General features: G+C 42.4%; 3 protein-coding genes across 7 annotated transcripts in view; all 3 read right to left on the bottom strand.

Moving 5' to 3' along the window:
- Positions 1–2,637, bottom strand: part of LOC112232360 (zinc finger and SCAN domain-containing protein 4-like) — a 27,969-nt gene extending 25,332 nt beyond the window's left edge. For both annotated transcript variants that reach the window (XM_042330474.1, XM_042330473.1), the window contains exon 1: positions 2,502–2,637. The gene's annotated coding sequence lies outside the window, so the exon portion shown is untranslated. The remainder of the gene's footprint in view (positions 1–2,501) is intronic.
- Positions 1,162–2,930, bottom strand: LOC112232450 (Krueppel-like factor 9). Its single transcript, XM_024399459.2, has 2 exons — positions 2,877–2,930; positions 1,162–2,669 (listed from the first exon to the last, which is right to left on the bottom strand). The coding sequence occupies exons 1-2, from the start codon at positions 2,883–2,885 to the stop codon at positions 1,464–1,466; spliced, it is 1,215 nt and encodes a 404-aa protein (XP_024255227.2). The 5' UTR covers positions 2,886–2,930; the 3' UTR covers positions 1,162–1,463.
- A 26-nt stretch (positions 2,931–2,956) lies between these two features.
- Positions 2,957–18,763, bottom strand: LOC121847790 (zinc finger and SCAN domain-containing protein 12-like). 4 transcript variants are annotated; one of them, XM_042330544.1, is made up of 7 exons: positions 17,867–18,762; positions 17,525–17,655; positions 17,201–17,374; positions 13,395–13,547; positions 12,633–12,729; positions 12,264–12,391; positions 2,957–3,007 (listed from the first exon to the last, which is right to left on the bottom strand). In XM_042330544.1, the coding sequence occupies exons 1-7, from the start codon at positions 18,123–18,125 to the stop codon at positions 2,969–2,971; spliced, it is 981 nt and encodes a 326-aa protein (XP_042186478.1). In that variant the 5' UTR covers positions 18,126–18,762; the 3' UTR covers positions 2,957–2,968. The 4 variants fall into 4 exon arrangements, with proteins under 4 accessions (XP_042186478.1, XP_042186477.1, XP_042186476.1 ...); XM_042330543.1 differs by lacking the exon at positions 2,957–3,007 and having other exon boundaries at positions 11,160–12,391; positions 17,867–18,763; XM_042330542.1 differs by lacking the exons at positions 2,957–3,007; positions 12,264–12,391; positions 12,633–12,729 and having other exon boundaries at positions 13,412–13,547; positions 16,230–17,374; positions 17,867–18,763.
- Positions 18,764–19,702: the final 939 nt, after the last annotated feature.

Consider the following 19,702-nt stretch of genomic DNA (forward strand, 5'->3'; position numbering starts at 1 on the left):
TCTCGTGAGAAAACCGATTTTCGGGATGTCTCATGGTCATCAACTCCAGCCCTTGCTCGCCACCACTAGCTACTGCACCCACAATTATCGCTGTGAAAATAGCAAACATATTTCAGACACAACCCTGGACCTATTGCATTACTGCCAGAGCTAAGATTTACCATTGCATTAGGTTTGTTATTATAGAGTCTTCAGAATGAAAAGTCCCATTTTGTGTTTATTAAACAAGAGTAAAATACACCATATGAAAACCACACATACACATCTCAACAACAAAAAAAGTCAACATGAACTTGATAAACTGCATTCATTTTCTCATAAAAGGTGTCTTGGGAAATTGTGTGAACATCATATATCCTACACAGTACAAACAATATTTAACAGACTTTTCAGGCTTATATATGCCTTTATATACAGGCTCAAAATGGCCAGAAACAAAGTTTCTTCTGAAACTTGGCGGTCTATTCTTGTTCTGAGAAATTAAGGCTATTGTATGTGAGAAATTGCCAAGAAACCGAAGATCTCGTACAACGGCGTGTACTACTCCCTTCACAGAACAGTGCAAACTGGCTCTAACCAGAATAGAAAGAAGAGAGGGAGGCCCCTGTGCACAACTGAGCAAGAGGACAAGTACATTAGTGTCTAGCTTGAGAAAGAGACGCCTCACAAGTCCTCAACTGGCAGCTTCATTAAATAGTACCTGCAAAACACCAGTCTCAACGTCAACAGTGAAGAGGCAACTCCGGGATGCTGGCCTTCTAGGCAGAGTTGCAAAGAAAAAGCCATATCTCAGACAGGCCAATAAAAATAAAAGATTAAGATGGGCAAAAGAACAGACACTGGACAGAGGAACTCCCAGAGTCACCTCTTCACTGTTGACGTTGAGACTGGTGTTTTGTGGGTATTTTTTGGCAATTTCTTGCATGGAATAGCCTTCATTTCTCATAAGAATACACTGACGAGTTTCAGAATAAAATCCTTTGTTTCAGGCCATTTTGAGCCTGTAATCGAAACCACAAACGCTGATGCTCCAGATATTCAAGTAGTCTAAGAATGACAGGAGTGATGGTTGCTGATAATGGGCCTTTGTATGCCTATGTAGATATTCAATTTTTTTTATTTTATCAGCAGTTTCCAGGTACAATAGTCATTTACAACATTAACAATGTCTACACTGTATTTCTGCTCAATTTGATGTTATTTTAATGGACAATTTGTTTTGCTTTTCTTTCAAAAACAAGGACATTTCTAAGTGACCCCAAACTTTTGAGCGGTAGTGTATATCACACAATGTCTGGATGCATATTCTATCCAGGAATACACAACACTGAAATCTGTTTTCCTCGTTATTCCAAATTCATCTGTGGATCCATTCTGCTGACAACAATAAATTCATCTTTGTCTTTAATGCAGGGTTTGATCTAAATGTGAGAAGCTATCGAGCGGAATGGTTCCTTTCTATGTTATAGAGTGGAATGGTTTTTCTGCTGGTGTATCCTGAGGCATCTCCTTTCTGAGAACCTCTTCCCGCAGTGCGTACAGGCGAACGGCCTCTCTCCTGTGTGGACCTTCATGTGCATCTTCAGGTGGTCCTGGCGGGAGAACCTCTTCTCACACTGTGGGCAGCTGTAGGGTTTCTCCCCTGTGTGGACTCTCTGGTGCCTCTTCAGGTCACCAGCCTGGACAAAGCGCATCTGACACTGGGTACAACTGAAGCATTTCACCCCTGTGTGGACCCTCTGGTGGATCTCCACCTTCTGGGGGCAGCTGAAGCCTTTGTTACAGAACATGCAGAGGAACCGTTTCTCTTTAACATTGCCTGATGTGGCTCCCCCTCCCGGAGCCAGGGCTTTAGCCCTGTCGTTTGAGTTAAATACCTGATCGAAACGGACGCTTCCATGTGAATCGGAAGGCCCCATCGACGCGGACACTGGGTCTAGATCCCTGAACGCATGTAAAGAGGAGGGGGTGGCAATATTTAGATTTGTCTCTAAGCTTCCCCTGTAATCTAAGAAATCTCTGCCCTGTGAGTGTCCCTCTACGAGGTGACTTTCTGCATTCCATGTGGGAGGAACGTCACCCTCCACTTTCACAGTCACTTCATCTACGACTATAACCTCTTCTTTCTTATCTAGGCAGCCTTCAGAGTGTACACTACTACTGTACCGGTTCCAGTCCCCTCTAGACAGATCAGTCTGTATCTCTAAACCCAAGGGCATGTTGCCAGGGTCCATCTCTGTAGCATAAGAACAAGAGGGATCATCACCACCAATGTTTAACTCATCACCATAGCCATCCCCACGGGTATGAACCATCCTGTGGCTCTGATGAAATACCGGTAAATACTCCGAGCCAGGGGCAGGAGGACAGCCCAGTCTCCCCAGGCCCTGTCTCTCTGGGTCTGATCTGTGGTCAGATTCTGTGTGTAAGAGCCTGTGTGTTACAGTTAAAGTCTCTGTGTCGGTCTCTGACTTGAGGATGGTGTTCGGCATTCCACTGACCTCCGTAATGCTGCGTTGGGACCTGAGCAGCGCTGGGGCGGTGTCCTCTGTGGCTACAGGGGGATCACCTGCCGCACCAGTTGGGTTGTCTCTGCTGTGCCGTGGGTCCTCCTCTCCTTCAGACCTCTCCTGCTTGACCCCAGGATCTGCAGCCTCTGCATCTGCAGGCTGACACAAGAAGAGAGGACATTACTATCAGTACATTGGTTCAATTGGAAAACAATGTCAAAGGGAAGTCTCACAAGCTCTCCTTTGGCAAATAAATTAGGATGTAAATGTAAGCAAGTGAATAGCTGAGGGGAGCCTTTGAAATAAACCGTCCACATTTGATTTACAAAGTAACTGAAATGTTTTACATAACACTATTACACTAACCTCTATCATGATAATGTTCTGGGTTGAGGTTCCACTCCCCTCATCAACATTGATTGGTTGGTCATCTCTCCATGTATTGTGTCCCGCTGGCTTCACAAAGCTCCTGTGGCCTCCAGTGAGATGTCCTTCACCTGAGAGAGTGATTGGGGGTGAAAGAGGTGGTTAGGTTAGCTACGGTCAATGCAACGGTATATTGTACACTATAGACACTGTCTAGAATTGACAAGGATGTAAGGTAACACTTCTCATAACTTCTTGATATACTATTTATTGATTGATGTCTTATGATCCATGCATCACATTGTTTTTATTTTAGTAAATTATAGGAAATGCAGTAAATCAAGAATCTGGTAAGAATTCTGTTGTGGGTCATCTTTTGTATGGTGCGTGGGTTACAATGATGCCACAACAAGGAGTACTCTTGTTGATGCTGTTTATTACCTTCCACAAGTAAGATATTCACACTGTGCTGTGGGAGTTTAGTAGCAACTAGCTATATCGGTTCGTTAGTATGTGTTGGGATGCTTAGCTTTGGCACACGATGAGCAGTGTTCTAAGTTTCGTTAAACCATCAAGCAAAAGAAGACAATCACCAGACGCATGCCCACTATATATGAAATTCCCATGAACAGTAGCCAATAGGATTACAGGTGACGTGCTAACACATGGTGAGCAAAATAGAATCCCTGTGGTTTGAGGTGCAATGACTGTACAATAGCTACACTATGATATTGGCTCTTCTTTTCATAAGATGCCCAAGTAAATCAGGGGAATTATTGCATACTATACAAAAACTGACCCAAATCTGGGTAATACATCTAAACATATATGCAGAGGGGAAGGCCGCCTAGGCCTGCAAAGTGTACCTCTTGCCATTCCTCTGTATCGGTCGAGGATCTTGACACTACTGGGACGACTGGCGAGGACGCGCTCTCGCATTGTCCTCTCTGCGCGCTCCCGTGACACCTTCAATTCCAGTTGCTGTAGTTTCCTCCGCAATCCCCTGTTTTCTTTTTGGCTTTGAGTTACTTCCAAACGAAACACTGCATAGTCGTCGTCTACGAGTTTACAGATCTCTGCCACGGCAGCATTCGCTAGTACTTCCATGATGGAGGCTATTTGAGTGTGAAAACCCACACAGTTAGCCATTGTTAGCAGCTAGCTATCTTTACCTCGATAACATCTATAAACCAAGTCTTGTATCAAACGTGAATGAAAGACTACATGGTTTAAGTATGAGTTCCAGGATATTAATGAACGTCTAAATAACAATAAAAAAGCTGACGTGGAAATGGTTCTTGGTCTTCTTTGTTATCATGGCGTTCCATATTTGTTTGTGCATGCCGCCACCTACTGTACAGGAGTGTGTGGTCGATCATGACACAAAAATAAAAAGTGGGACTTAAAAAAAAATGCACCACCAATTAACCCTACACCTATATACACCACTATTTAATAAAAAATGTAATTAACATCACCCAATTTCACTACTTTGACCCCAACTGATCCTACAACAGGCTGATGGCCTGGGGAGGACATGACTCTTTAATTTAACACACCTAGTCTCTTTTACTGTAAAACCTTGTACATCCAAGTACTTCTCTGCAGCTGCCACCACAACAGCTATTTTCTGTGATTTACATGCCATTACTGTGGTACAGTTGATAACCATGACAATGAATGCTAAGAAGCCAACCTTACCAAAGCACAAATTTGTATCACTATGTATTGGCCTAGGCCTACTACTCACACTTGAGCCAATGTGGGTGGCAGGGTAGCCTAGTGGTTAGAGCATTGGACTAGTAACCAAAAGGTTGCAAGTTCAAATCCCCGAGCTGTCATTCTGCCCTTGAACAGGCAGTTAACCCACTGTTCCTAGACCGTCATTGAAAATAAGAATTTGTTCTTAACTGACTTGCCTAGTAAAATAAATAAAATGTTCTTGCCACTGTTTACAATAGGATCTTATTGGTTCACATCATAGCTCAAAGGGTGTGGTTGAATGAAAAAGGTATGCCCACGGTTCTTCGAAGTACATTACAAATCAAATCTCCTATTCATGATCACTATATTTCAAGCTCAGACTAGACTTGTTTAGCAAGAATAGAGCAGAAAATAATATAATTACTTTATTCCAGATACATCACATAAGGTAAATATTCAACTGTCCTTGTTCTAGCCCAGGTTTACTGTCTCTCTAAAAACCGGTACTTAAACATGCCTGTTTCAAATGACAAGTTAATGAGGGGTATGTGGTTAATTACCCTCCTGAACAGGAGTTAAAAGGATGTACACCAGTTTGAGGAGACCAGTCAGTCTGGAATGTCAAGTAAAGGTGCACATTCATTTAATATTTCACCTCAGTCATCACAAGACCTGAAGCCTTCAGGCCATTTACTGCAAACAGCTTGAGGTCAAGGACTGTTTGTAAAGATCCCATAGCACAGATGATAGATCGATAAACTTGTGAGTTCTGGGGTTTTTCATAAAATAAACAGTTAAGAGGGACTTGGCTTGAGGATGTTTTGGTCGTTGTTGCATTGAGGAACACAGTGACGTACATCAGTATAAATAAAGCCAACTTTGAGTGTGTGACTTGTGTGGCTGAGTAAGTCAACTATTGAGCGGTGACGTTTGCTACAGCCATGGGAGATTCATAACAATAATACAGATAATAACCGATATGGGAGATTAAAGTTGATACAGGGGAGGAAAAATATATATATTTAGCGGCAACTCTTACCTACTACCTAGTGCCATGGGAGGGCTATAGGGGAAAGGTCACAGTAAGGGATGTTTTTGGACTTGATCCCCAATGAAAGCATGACCTCAGGTTTACATAATCTCAGCAGACCTGGCTTGTCATAAAGGTGTTATAAAAAAAGAGAGGGACAATTCAGAGGGTAAATATACTGAACAAAAATATAAACGCAACATGTACAGTGGGGCAAAAAAGTATTTAGTCAGCCACCAATTGTGCAAGTTCTCCCACTTAAAAAAGATGAGAGAGGCCTGTAATTTCCATCATAGGTACACTTCAACTATGACAGACAAAATGAGAAAGAAAATCCAGAAAATCACATTGTATGATTTTTTTTATGAATTTATTTGCAAATTATGGTGGAAAATAAGTATTTGGTCACCTACAAACAAGCAAGATATCTGGCTCTCACAGACGTGTAACTTCTTCTTTAAGAGGCTCCTCTGTCCTCCACTCGTTACCTGTATTAATGGCACCTGTTTGAACTTGTTATCAGTATAAAAGACACCTGTCCACAACCTCAAACAGTCACACTCCAAACTCCACTATGGCCAAGACCAAAGAGCTGTCAAAGGACACCAGAAACAAAATTGTAGACCTGCACCGGGCTGGGAAGACTGAATCTGCAATAGGTAAGCAGCTTGGTTTGAAGAAATCAACTGTGGGAGCAATTATTAGGAAATGGAAGACATACAAGACCACTGATAATCTCCCTTGATCTGGGGCTCCACGCAAGATCTCACCCCGTGGGGTCAAAATGATCACAAGAACAGTGAGCAAAAATCCCAGAACCACACGCTAGGACCTAGTGAATGACCTGTAGGGACCAAAGTAACAAAGCCTACCATCAGTAACACACTACGCCGCCAGAGACTCAAATCCTGCAGTGCCAGACGTGCCCCCCTGCTTAAGCCAGTACATGTCCAGGCCTGTCTGAAGTTTGCTAGAGAGCATTTGGATGATCCAGAAGAAGATTGGGAGAATGTCATATGGTCAGATGAAACAAAAATATAACTTTTTTGTAAAAACTCAACTCATCGTGTTTGGAGGACAACGAATGCTTAAGTTGCATCCAAAGAACACCATACCTACTGTGAAGCATGGGGGTGGAAACATCATGCTTTGGGGCTGTTTTTCTGCAAAGGGACCAGGACGACTGATCCGTGTAAAGGAAAGAATGAATGGGGCCATGTATCGTGAGATTTTGAGTAAAAACCTCCTTCCATCAGCAAGGGCATTGAAGATGAAACGTGGCTGGGTCTTTCAGCATGACAATGATCCCAAACACACTGACCGGGCAACGAAGGAGTGGCTTCGTCAGAAGCATTTCAAGGTCCTGGAGTGGCCTAGCCAGTCTCCAGATCTCAACCCCATAGAAAATCTTTGGAGGGAGTTGAAAGTCCATGTTGCCAAGCAACAGCCCCAAAACATCACTGCTCTAGAGGAGATCTGCATGGAGGAATGGGCCAAAATAGCAGCAACAGTGTGTGAAAACCTTGTGAAGACTTAAAGAAAACATTTGACCTCTGTCATTGCCAACAAAGGGTATATAACAAAGTATTGAGATAAACTTTTGTTATTGACCAAATACTTATTTCCCACCATAATTTGCAAATAAATTCATTAAAAATCCTACAATGTGATTTTCTGGATTTTTTTTCTCATTTTGTCTGTCATAGTTGAAGTGTACCTATAATGAATATTACAGGCCTCTCTCATCTTTTTAAGTGGGAGAACTTACACAATTGGTGGCTGACTAAATACCTTTTTGCCCCACTGTATATATATTATATATATTCATGTCATAGTCATTAGTCAACTCCACTACACTCAAGTAACTTCAAACAGTGAATGCTAGCGATGGCTAACTATGCTAACTATCCTACCAGTCTGTTTAAATTAGTGTTAACATGCTAATAGCACACCCTGCACCCTGAAATGTATATTATTAGGGGTATGCAGTAGGTTGATAATGATATCAACAAAGTATGGGACATTTCAAATAAAAATTCCCAGCTAATGAGAAAACAGTCAAAGTATTTAAAGTAAGAGAATGAACAAGATTTAACAAGGCAACCTTGGTTCTAATTTGTATGGGCCCCAATGGCAGATTTTGAGCGATTTGTACGCCCATCCCTGAGGGGTGGGGCATGGACACTGTGAAATGTCATTCCGTGAGGGACTACAAAATGAAGTACAGTACTTTTATTTCACAAAACGATAACAACTTTGCTCACTATGTTAACGCTTTCCATTTTCGGTAAATCTGCTACCCTCGCTGCTATGCCCCCCGCCCACAGCACAGCCTTAATTTGTTGGGGCATGGACTCCAGAAGGTGTTGAAAGCGTTTCACAGGGATGCTGGCCCATGTTGACTCCAATGCTTCCCACAGTTGTGTCAAGTTGGCTGGATGTCCTTTGGGTGGTGGACCATTCTTGAAACGCACGGGAAACTGTTGAGCGTGAAAAACTTTGCAGCATTCTTGACACAAACCGGTTTAACTGGCACCTACTACTATACCCAATTTAAAGTCACTTAAATCTTTTGTCTTGCCCATTCAACCTCTGAATGGCGCACATACACAATCCATGTCTCAATTGTCTCAAGGCTTAAAAATCCTTATTTAACCTGTCTCATTCCCTTCAACTATACTGATTGAAGTGGATTTAACAAGTGACATCAATAAGGAATCATAGATTTCACCTGGATTCACCTAGTCAGTCTGTCATGGAAAGAGCAGGTGTTCATAATGTTTTGTTGTAGTTGTCAATTTTCATCAGTGAAGCATTGTTCCAAACACCATCATAGCATCTCCTCTGCCTCATCATACTCATTCTTCCCTCAGTTCACCTCATCCAGTTCCCTCCTACATCCAAAACCAACAGAATAAACTATAAACAAACTAACTAGTACTACATTACATGTCACTATACAAAGGCTGTGTACACTGTCTGTTGGAGTATCCTGAGTTTGATCCTTTATGAGAAACTCTTCCAGCAGTGAGTACAAGCAGACAGGCATTATTCCGTGTGCACCTTCAGGTGCATCTTCAGATGGTGCTGGTGAGGGGAAAGCTGTAGGGTTTCTCCCGTGTGGACCCTCTGGTGCCTCTTCAGGCTGGACGAGAGGTATAACGGGCCCAGCACAGGGGGCAGCCGAATGGTTTCTTCCCCATGTGCATCCTCTGGTGGATCTCCACCTGTTAAGGGAAACTTAAGACTTTCCCACAAAACAAACACTGCCACCATTCTTATTCCCACCGTATCTACTGATAGCGTTACAACTACTGTCATTTGTAGCCATTTAATGTTGAGGCACTGGCATTGTGTGAGGTCTTGTTTAACATTAATGTCTGTCTTGTCGCAGGGTTCATGTTCCAGTTGATAGATCCTTGCTCCGGCCAAACACTATGCCAAACCCACGGACACAATTTTCTTCTCAGCAATGAGTACCTCCCCGACCCTTCGCCGAATGCTAACACATTCAGGGCCGTCTGATTGGTCCAGAAACCGATGGGTTGGGCCAGAGCCAGAACACACGTGGGTAAAGCGGAGGTTTGAAAATTCTTCAATGGCTTTGATACTCTAAACCCTAAACTTCAACTAAATATTGTAATAAATCTTGTGGAAAGTTGAGGTGAATAAACTGCTTGGAGTAACCCTGGATTGTATACTGTCATGGTCAAAACATGTTGATGCAGCAGTAGCTAAGATGGGGAGAAGTCTGTCCATAATAAAACGCTGCTCTGCCTTCTTAACAACACTATCAACAAGGCAGGTCCTACAAGCCATAGTTTTGTCACACCTGGACTACTTTCCAGGTGCCACAAATAGGAAAATTACAATTGGCTCAGAACAGGGCAGCACAGCTGGCCCTTAAATGTACACGGAGAGCTAACATTAATAATATGCATGTCAATCTCTCATGGCTCAAATTAGAGGAGAGATTGACTTTATTTTATTTATTTTTATTTCACCTTTATTTAACCAGGTAGGCAAGTTGAAAACAAGTTCTCATTTACAATTGCGACCTAGCCAAGATAAAGCAAAGCAGTTCGACACATACAACAACACAGAGTTAGACATGGAGTAAAACAAACATACAGTCAATAATACAGTAGAAACAAGTCTATTTACGATGTGAGCAAATGAGGTGAGATAAGGGAGGTAAAGGCAAAAAAAAGGCCATGGTGGCAAAGTAAATACAATACAGCAAGTAAAACACTGGAATGGTAGATTTGCAGTGGAAGAATGTGCAAAGTAGAAATAAAAATAATGGGGTGCAAAGGAGCTAAATAAATAAATAAATAAATAAAATAAGTACAGTAGGGAAAGAGGTAGTTGTTTGGGCTAAATTATAGATGGGCTATGTACAGGTGCAGTAATCTGTGAGCTGCTCTGACAGCTGGTGCTTAAAGCTAGTGAGGGAGATAAGTGTTTCCAGTTTCAGAGATTTTTGTAGTTCGTTCCAGTCATTGGCAGCAGAGAACTGGAAGGAGAGGCGGCCAAAGAAAGAATTGGTTTTGGGGTGACTAGAGAGATACCTGCTGGAGCGCGTGCTACAGGTGGGTGATGCTATGGTGACCAGCGAGCTGAGATAAGGGGGGACTTTACCTAGCAGGGTCTTGTAGATGACCTGGAGCCAGTGGGTTTGGCGACGAGTATGAAGCGAGGGCCAGCCAACGAGAGAGTACAGGTCGCAATGGTGTGTAGTATATGGGGCTTTGGTGACAAAACGGATGGCACTGTGATAGACTGCATCCAATTTGTTGAGTAGGGTATTGGAGGCTATTTTGTAAATGACATCGCCAAAGTCGAGGGTTGATAGGATGGTCAGTTTTACAAGGGTATGTTTGGCAGCATGAGTGAAGGATGATTTGTTTGCGAAATAGGAAGCCAATTCTAGATTTAACTTTGGATTGGAGATGTTTGATGTGGGTCTGGAAGGAGAGTTTACAGTCTAACCAGACTCCTGGGTATTTGTAGTTGTCCACGTATTCTAAGTCAGAGCCCTCCAGAGTAGTGATGTTGGACAGGCGGGCAGGTGCAGGCAGCGATCAGTTGAAGAGCATGCATTTAGTTTTACTTGTATTTAAGAGCAATTGGAGGCCACAGAAGGAGAGTTGTATGGCATTGAAGCTTGCCTGGAGGGTTGTTAACACAGTGTCCTTAATCACTTCATCACTACTTGTTTTGTAAGAAGTGTTGAAATGTTGAATGCACTGAGCTGTCTGGTTAAACTACTAGCAAACAGCCCGGACAACCATGCATACCACACAAGACATGCCACCAGAAACCTCTTCACAGTTCCAAAGTCCAGAACAGAATATGGGAGGCGCACAGTACTACATAGAGCCATGGCTGCATGGAACTCTATTCCACATCAGGTAACGGATGCAAGCAGTAGAATCAGATTTAAAAAACAGATAAATACACCTTCTGGAACAGTGAGGACTGTGAAGAGAGACACAGGCACAAACACAAGCATACACATGCTAAAAGACACACTCTACACACATATATATATATATATGGATTTTGTGTTGTAGATATGTGGTAGTGGAGTAGTGGCCTGAGGGCACATAATTCATGTGTTTTGAAAAGTGCTATGAAATGTAATGTCATTAATATTTTTATTTGTATATACAGTAGCTTCCTTAAATGAAAGGTTCACCCATTTTGAATGTTATACTGTTTTTGTGCATCTCTGAGTAATGTTCTCGCAATTCCCTGGGCCATGTCATGTTTTCATATGCATCTGAGTTATTGGCATTCAAGCAGGCAGAAATCTGTCCGGTATGACGTAGAGCTGTGATGAAGTCTCTCTCACTACACTGGAAGTTAATAGGAATACGACTTTAAGATCGCGAAAACGTCTATCATACATGTCAGATTTAAATTCTGGCCGATGTCATAACTCGGGAGGATGTCTTCTCTCGAATGAGCCATTGAACATATTTTTGCGATATTCCTACCTCGAGAAATGTGTAATTTAACGGAGTGAGGCGATTTTACAGCTAACTAGCTACGTTACATGCTGATATTATATTTGTTATTCCTGTTTTCTAGCTATGTTTGCTAGCTTGCTAGCTAGCCAGCCAGCCAATAGAAAAAGCATTGCATTGTGTAGCAGACTTGAGTGGCAACAGATTTCCACAACGATTTCCTTCATAAATACAAATACAAAATACTTTGATTGGTTAGAGACGACACAATCGCTGATGACTTTGTGTTGTACAACGCCTCTCGTCACCACAAGCGACTTCAATGATGGGAGTCTCAGACTAAAGTATGTAGTGAATGACAAATAAGCAAAATCATTTGGTGGGAGTCATCAGGCTAATAGAAGGCAGGCTAAAGGCAGCACCTGTTAGGGGGTTAACCTGATGCGCCATCAGTCTCTGCGAATCACAACTATAGGAGCATCACTAGCCGAGTCTGTGTCTGTTCTTTCCAACCGCATATAGACAACTCCCCGTCCCTGGTGACCAAATCTACACCTCGCCCTGGTCTCAGCCAGTCTGTTGTCATGGAGATGTTCTTTTGTGTTTGACTGTCTGCTTCTGGTTGTGGTTAACAGTGTTGTTCCCCAGCCCAGAGTTGAGGACAATTTCCCTTCCACTGACCTCCGATATGTCGCCTCTGGTCCTGGCCTGCTCGGTGATTCCGTCCCCAGGGACCTTGGCTCTAACAGCCTGGGTCTGGGAATCCAAGACGTTCGCCCAGTCTCCTCTGTTAGCCTTCAGCCAACCACCTGTAGGAAGAGGTTACAAAATAAACTTTACAAACATGGCAGAGAACTCTACATATGGAGTCCATTACCCGGTCAAGTTCAAACATTATGTTTGTTTTAGTATATGGGAATATATAAATACAAATAAGTTGTATTTATTTCATTGTATGCAGGTGAATATCTTCCTATTGATGCATATATACACATTGTATAATCCTGAAGAGACACACAGATATGTTCTCTATATGTATTTCTCCCTTACCTTGATCCCACATCTTTAGTCCACTCTCTGGTCTGTCCTCTATTGTCTCCACTTTGAACAGCTGCAGATCAGGCTTCCCATCCTCCATGTCTACTGACTGTAAGAGATACAGAGTGAGAGGATGTTGGATCAATAAATATGATTTGAGCACCCTGCCTTGGAGCATCTTTTGATCGGGCAATGAGGGATTGCCATGAGTACGATGCAAACATTGTCGTTGATTTGATAACTTGACACTCTTTAGTTCGGGATTTTGGCAACTAGCTTTGCTAACTAGCTTAGCGCAAAGAATGGAAGTCTGCGGTTACACCTAATCCAGTTTTTGTGCTAAGAGAGTTAGCAATGGTGTGTAAAATTACCTCTAACTTCCTGTATACTGGACGCAGAGAAAAAAATGGTATCCACAAGTTCATCTGACTTATCCCTTTAATGGTTTGATAATTCAAAGGCATGGTCCCAGACTTAAGACAAGCTTAATCAAGACCCGGGCCCATATCTACAAAGTGTCTTGGAGTAGGAGTGCTGATATAGGATCTGTCCATACAAATCTTATTTTGAACTAAGATCAGCACTCCTACTCCTACTCTTACATAATTCTCAGGATAGATACCCTGAGTAGAAGTGCTGATTGAGGATCAGGTCTTATTCATTACAGTCTAAAAAGGCAAAACTGATCCTAGATCAGCACACCTAATGTAAGAGGCTTTGTGGATATGGGCCCTGACCTAATACCATTCAGACAGTAGTTCACAGTGGGCTCACCTCAGTGAGACTGTGTGTGTTCCTGTGCTGCTCAGCTGGTTCCTCTGTGGGTTCAGGAGGTGGTGTAGTCTGGTTGTCCTTCATGACCATGTTCCCCTCAGGGTTCCCCAGACCCTCCTCACACACCAGCAGCACCTCTGGACCCTCCTCCTCCTGGAAGAGACAGGTGATACAGATTACAGACATACACTCAGGTACATACATACACAGATAAACACACCTTCAACATGGAGTGTTTACACATTCCAACTACGTTTGAGTCCTATACTGTAGTTACAGAATGACTTAATTGTTGTTAAACCCATCATGGTAGAAATAAATAGGTTGTTGTGGGTAAATAAGTCAGCTATGATAAGTCAAGTCATCATCACACAAACCTGACTAAACTATTTTGACGTGTACAGTATGTGTATTGTTAGTGTGTGGGTATGTGTAGGTATATTTAGTGTATATTTGTTATAAAGCTCTGTCGTGTGTATGCAGTACAGGGTGAGCTCAGATCTAATGTACAGTTAATTCAGAAAGTATTCAGACCGCCTGACTTTTTCCACATTTTGTTACATTAGATTTATTCTAAAATGTTTTAAATCATTTCCCCCCCTGTTCGATCTACACACAATAGCCCATAAGGATAAAGCAAAAACATGTTTAGACATTTTTGCAAATTTATTAAACTTTTTATTTTTTTAATTGCATTTACATAAGTATTCAGACCCTTTCCTCAATACTTTGTTGAAGCAACTTTGCCAGCCTCGAGTCTTCTTGGGTATAACACTACAAGCTTGGCACACCTGTATTTGGGGATTTTCACCCATTCTTCTCTGTAGATCCTCTCAAGCTCGGTCAGGTTGGATGGGGAGCGTCGCTGAAAAGCTATTTTCAGGTCTTTCCAGAGATGTTCGATCGGGTTCAAGTCCGGGCTCTAGCTGGGCCACTCAAGGACATTCAGAGACTTGTCCCGAAGCCACTCCTGCATTGTCTTGGCTGTGTGCTTAGGGTCGTTGTCCTGTTGGAAGGTGAACCTTCGCCCCCAGTCTGAGGTCCTGAGCGGTCTGGAGCAGGTTTTCATCAAGGGTCTCTACTTTGCTCCGTTCATTTTTCCTCTCAATCCTTGATGCTTGGCATTCAGGCCAAAGAGTTCCATCTTGGTTTCAACAGACCAAAGAATCTTGTTTCTCATGGTCTGAGAGTCCTTTAGGTGCATTTTGGCAAACTACAAGCAGGATGTCATGTACATTTTACTGAGGAGTGGCTTCCGCCTGGCCACTTTACCATAAAGGCTTGATTGGTGGAGTGCTGCAGAGATGCATGTCCTTCTGGAAGGTTCTCCCATCTCCACAGATGAACTCTAGAGCTCCGTCAGAGTGACCATCAGGTTCTTGGTCACCTCCCTGACCAAGGACCTTCCCCCGATTGCTCAGCTTGGCCAGGCGGCCAGCTCTAGGAAGAGTCTTGGTGGTTCCAAACGTATTCCATTTAAGAAGAATGAAGGCCACTGTGTTCTTGGGGACCTTCAATCCTGAAGACATTTTTTGGTACCCTTCCCCAGATCTGTGCCTCGACACAATCCTGTCTCTGAGCTTTACGGTCAATTCCTTCTACCTCATGGCGTGGTTTTTGCTCTGACATGCACTGTCAACTGTGAGACCTTATATAGAAAGGTGTGTGCATTTCCAAATCATGTCCAATCAATTGAATTTACTACAGGTGGACTCCAATCAAGATGTTGAAACCTCTCAAGGATGATCGATGGAAACAGGATGCACCTGAGCTCAATTTCGAGTCTCATAGCAAAGGTTCTGAATACTTATGTAAATGAGGTATTTTTATTTTTTCTAAAAACCTGTTTCCACTTTGTCCTTATGGGGTAAAAAATATTTAAAACATTTTAGAATAAGACTGTAAAGTAACAATGTGAAAAAGTCAAGTGGTCTGAATACTTTCCAAATGCACTGTATATTAAAGGGAATTTCAATGAAAGTCTAAGAATGAAAAGTCCCATTTTGTGTTTATTAAACAAACAAGTTTTAAATACACCATATGAAAACCACACATACAATGTCTCAACTACTTGATAAACTGCATACATTTTCTCTTTAAAAAAAGTCTTTGGGAAAGAATTAAGTAGTTGGAAGTAATGAAATAGGCATTTGTGAACAACATATAGCCTACACAGTACAAACACAATAAGTAACAGACTTGTTAGGCTTATATATGCCTAAAAATTACATTGTCTGGATGACAATTCTACCCAGGAATATTCAACACTGAAATCTGTTACTCTCATTATTCCAAATTCATCTGTGGATATTTTCTACTGACAACAATTAAAATTAATCTTTGTCTATAATGCAGGGTTTGTCAAAATGCCAGAAGCGATCAAGTGGAATGTTTACTTCCTAAATTATAGAGTGAAATGGTTTTCCTGCTGATGTAATATTCTACCAAGGAATATTTAACACTGAAATCTATTCCTCTCATTATTACAAATGTTTTCTGCAGAAAAGACCTACAGATGCATTCGAAATTAAGAGAGTAACAGATTTCAGTGTTTAATATTCCTTGGTAGAATAGTGCATCAGCAGGAAAACCATTCCACTCTATAACATAGGAAGTAAACATTCCACTTGATCGCTTATGACTTTTAGATCAAACGCTGTATTTAAAGGAAAATTGAATTCTCTTTGTTTTCTGCAGAAAAGACCCACAGATGCAAAGAAAATTTTATTTTCCTTTAAATACAGCGTTTGATCTAAACGTCATAAGCTATGTTATAGAGTGGAATGGTTTTTCTGCTGGTGTGTCCTGAGGTAGCTCCTTTCTGAGAACCTCTACCTGCAGTGCGTTCAGGCGAACGGCCTCTCTCCCGTGTGGACCTTCAAGTGCATCTTCAAATGGTGGTGGCGAGAGAACCTCTTCTCACACTGGGGGCAGCTGTAAGGTTTCTCCCCTGTGTGGACCCTCTGATGCCTCTTCAGGTCACCAGCCTGGGTGAAGCGCATGTGACACTGGGTACAGCTGTAGGGTTTCTCCCCTGTGTGGACCCTCTGGTGGATCTCAACCTTCTGGGAGCAGCTGAAACCTTTGTTACAGAACATGCAGAGGAACCGTTTTTCTTTACTACCGCCTGATATTGCCCCCCTTCCCTGGGCCTGGGCTCTAGCCCTGTCATTTGAGTTCAATACCTGATCGAAAATTATGCGGCCGTCTGAATCGGGAGGTGCCATTGACGTAGACACTGAGTTGCGAACCCTGAATGCGTGTAAAGGGGAGTGGGTTGCAACATTTAGATTTGTCTCTAAGCTTTCCCTGTAGTCTAAGAAATCATTGGTGTTGCCCTGTGAGTGTCCTTCAAAAAAGCGAGTCTCGTCTGCATTCCATGTCAGAGATGTGTCGCCCTCCACTTTCACAGTCACTTCATCTACGACTATAACCTCCCCTTTCTTATCTAGGCACCCTTCAGAGTATACACTACTACTATACCGGTTCCAGTCCCCTCTAGACAGATCAGTCTGTGTCTCTAAACCCAAGGATATGTTGCCAGGGTCCATCTCTGTAGTGTAAGAACAAGACGGATCATCACCACCAGTGTCTAATGTTTCACCATCCCCACGGGAATGAACAGGCCTCTGGCTCTGGTTAAATACCGGTAAATACTCTGAGCTGGGAGCAGGAGGACAGTTCAGTGGCCCCAGTCTCTCTGGATCTGATAATTGGTCAGATCCTGTGTGTAAGAGCCTTTGTGTTACAATTACGTTCTTAGTGTCTGTCTCTGACTTGAGTACGGTGTCCGGCCTTCCACTGACCTCCGTGATGCTGCACCGGTTCCTTGGCTCGTGAGCAGCGGCAGCGGGGTCCTCTGTGGCTTCATAGGGCACTCCAGCTGCTCCAGTCTGGATGTCTCTGCTGTGCCGTGGGTTCTCCTCTCCTTCAGATGTCTCCTGCTCGGCCTCAGAACCTGCAGCCTCTGCATCTCCAGACTGACACAAGAAGGAATTTGATAACAATGTTAAGGGGAAGTCTCCCCTATGGCAGATAAATTAGGATGTACATGTAAGCAAGGGAATAGCGAAGGGGAGCCTTTCTGAAACTGGTCACATTTGATGTACGGTCATTTTAATTACACATACCTCTATTACGATAACGTGCTGGGTTGATGTTCCACTCCCTTCATCTACAGCTACGGGTTGGTCATTTCTCCATGTATTGTGGCCCACTGGCTTCACAACGTTCCTGTGACCTCCAGTGAGATGTCCTTCACCTGAGAGAGTGATTGGGTATAAAGAGGTGGTTAGCTTGGGTGCTCAACGCTATATTGACTATTGTACACTATTGACAGTTTTGACACAGTCTAGAATTGGCAAGGATGTAAGCAACACTTCTCATAACTTCTTGCAAGATAACTAAGCAATTTATTGGAATTATTGCATACTATCCAAACACATGTGGGAAGGAAACGTGGCAAAATGTACCTCTTGCCATTTCTCTGTATCGGTCGAGGACCTTTACACTACTGGGACGACTGGGGAGGGTGCGCTCCCGTGCCACCTTCAGTTCCAGTAGCTGTAGTTTCCTCCGCAATGTCCTGTTTTCTTTCTGGCTTTGAGAAATTTCCAAACGAAACACTGCATAGTCGTCGTCTACGAGTTTACAGATCTCTGACACGGCTGCATTCGCTAGCACCTCCATGATGGAGGCTATTTGAGTGTGAAAAACCATACAGTTAGCCATTGTTAGCAGCTTGCTAGCGTCAGCTGGGTAACGTCTATCAACCAAGTCCTGTCTCCAACGCGAACTAAAGACTACTTGGGGGAACGTATCTGATGCTTAGGAGTTCAATTAGTCATATCTGTAGTTCCATTATATTAATAAATGTCTAAATAAAAACACTAACGTGAAAGTTGTTCTCGGTCACTGTTTACTTCCCTTTTACAGTGAAGAGAAAGGATTTCATTGGTTGGCGTCATGGGGCGTGATTAAATGAAAAAAAAGGAGTGCTCTGAGCTGCACGCTTTGAAATATGCTATTGCTAGCTACGTTACACATGAATTAAAAAAAATCACAGCCATATTGTATTCCCCACTGAAATATACATAAATACAAATTAAACACAAATCACGAGGTTTCATGATCAGTATCCGTTACACTCAGAACAGACTTGTTTAGAAAGAACAGTGTGTTAGCTATAATATATATATATATATATATATAGTACCAGTCAAATGTGGGTTTGTGCCCATAGGTTCACACGTAGTCATTCCAGGTTCTTTATTTTGACTAGTTCTACATTGTAGAATAGTGAACACGTCAAAACTATGAAATAACACATATGGAATCATTTAGTAACCAAAGAAGTGTTTTACAAATCAAAATATATTTTACATTTGAGATTATTCAAAGTTGCCACGCTTTGCCTTGATGACAGCTTTGTTCACTATTATTCTACAATGGTAGAAAATTACAAAAATTTAAGAAAACCCCTTGAATGAGTAGGTGTGTCCAAACTTTTGACCGGTACTAAACTTAGAAAGAAAAAAACTGTCAACTATGTTTATTTTCAGCAAACATAAACAAACATGAACATAAGATTCAAGAACTGAGACATAAACTGAACAAGTTCCACAGACATGTGACGAACAGAAATTGAATAATGTGTCCCTGAACAAAGGGGGGTTAAAAGTAACAGTCAGTATCTGGTGTGGCCACCAGCTGCATTAAGTATTGCAGTGCATCTCCTCCTCATGGACTGTACCAGATTTGCCAGTTCTTGCTGTGAGATGTTACCCCACTCTTCCACCAAGGCACCTGCAAGTTCCCTGACATTTCTTGGGGGAATGGCCCTAGCCCTCACGCTCAGATCAAAGAGGTCCCAGACGTGCTCAATGGGATTGAGATCAAGGGCTCTCCGCTGGCCATGGCAGAACACTGACATTCCTGTCTTGCAGGAAATCACGCACAGAACAAGCAGTATGGCTGGTGGCTTTGTCATGCAGGAGGGTCATGTCAGGATGAGCCTGCAGGAAATCAAATCAAATCAAATTTTATTTGTCACATACACATGGTTAGCAGATGTTAATGCGAGTGTAGTGAAATGCTTGTGCTTCTAGTTCCGACAATGCAGTAATAACCAACAATGTTCATCAAGTAAATGTGTTTTTGGTCAAATTGTCTGTGTCAATTGTTAAACGTAGTCCTTGTGCATAGAGTTATCTTTTTTTAATTTCTTTTTTTACTTGGCATACATTCTAAAGTGAAAAGTCTGAGTCTCAGCGTTATTATGTTACTGTGGAATTGCCCTTTACAGTCTG

This window comes from Oncorhynchus tshawytscha, linkage group LG11 (genome assembly GCF_018296145.1).
Source record: "Oncorhynchus tshawytscha isolate Ot180627B linkage group LG11, Otsh_v2.0, whole genome shotgun sequence".
Taxonomy (NCBI): Eukaryota; Metazoa; Chordata; class Actinopteri; order Salmoniformes; family Salmonidae; genus Oncorhynchus; species Oncorhynchus tshawytscha.

Bases quoted from the DNA above. Each gene is read 5' to 3' on its own strand.
- LOC121847790 (XM_042330542.1), bottom strand. From the start codon at position 18,125: ATGGCTAACTGTATGGTTTTTCACACTCAAATAGCCTCCATCATGGAG. The intron at 17,656-17,866 runs GTACATTTTGCC...TCACTCTCTCAG, and splicing joins ATACAGAGAAATGGCAAGAG to GTGAAGGACATCTCACTGGA. The intron at 17,375-17,524 runs GTATGTGTAATT...TTCTTGTGTCAG, and splicing joins AGCACGTTATCGTAATAGAG to TCTGGAGATGCAGAGGCTGC.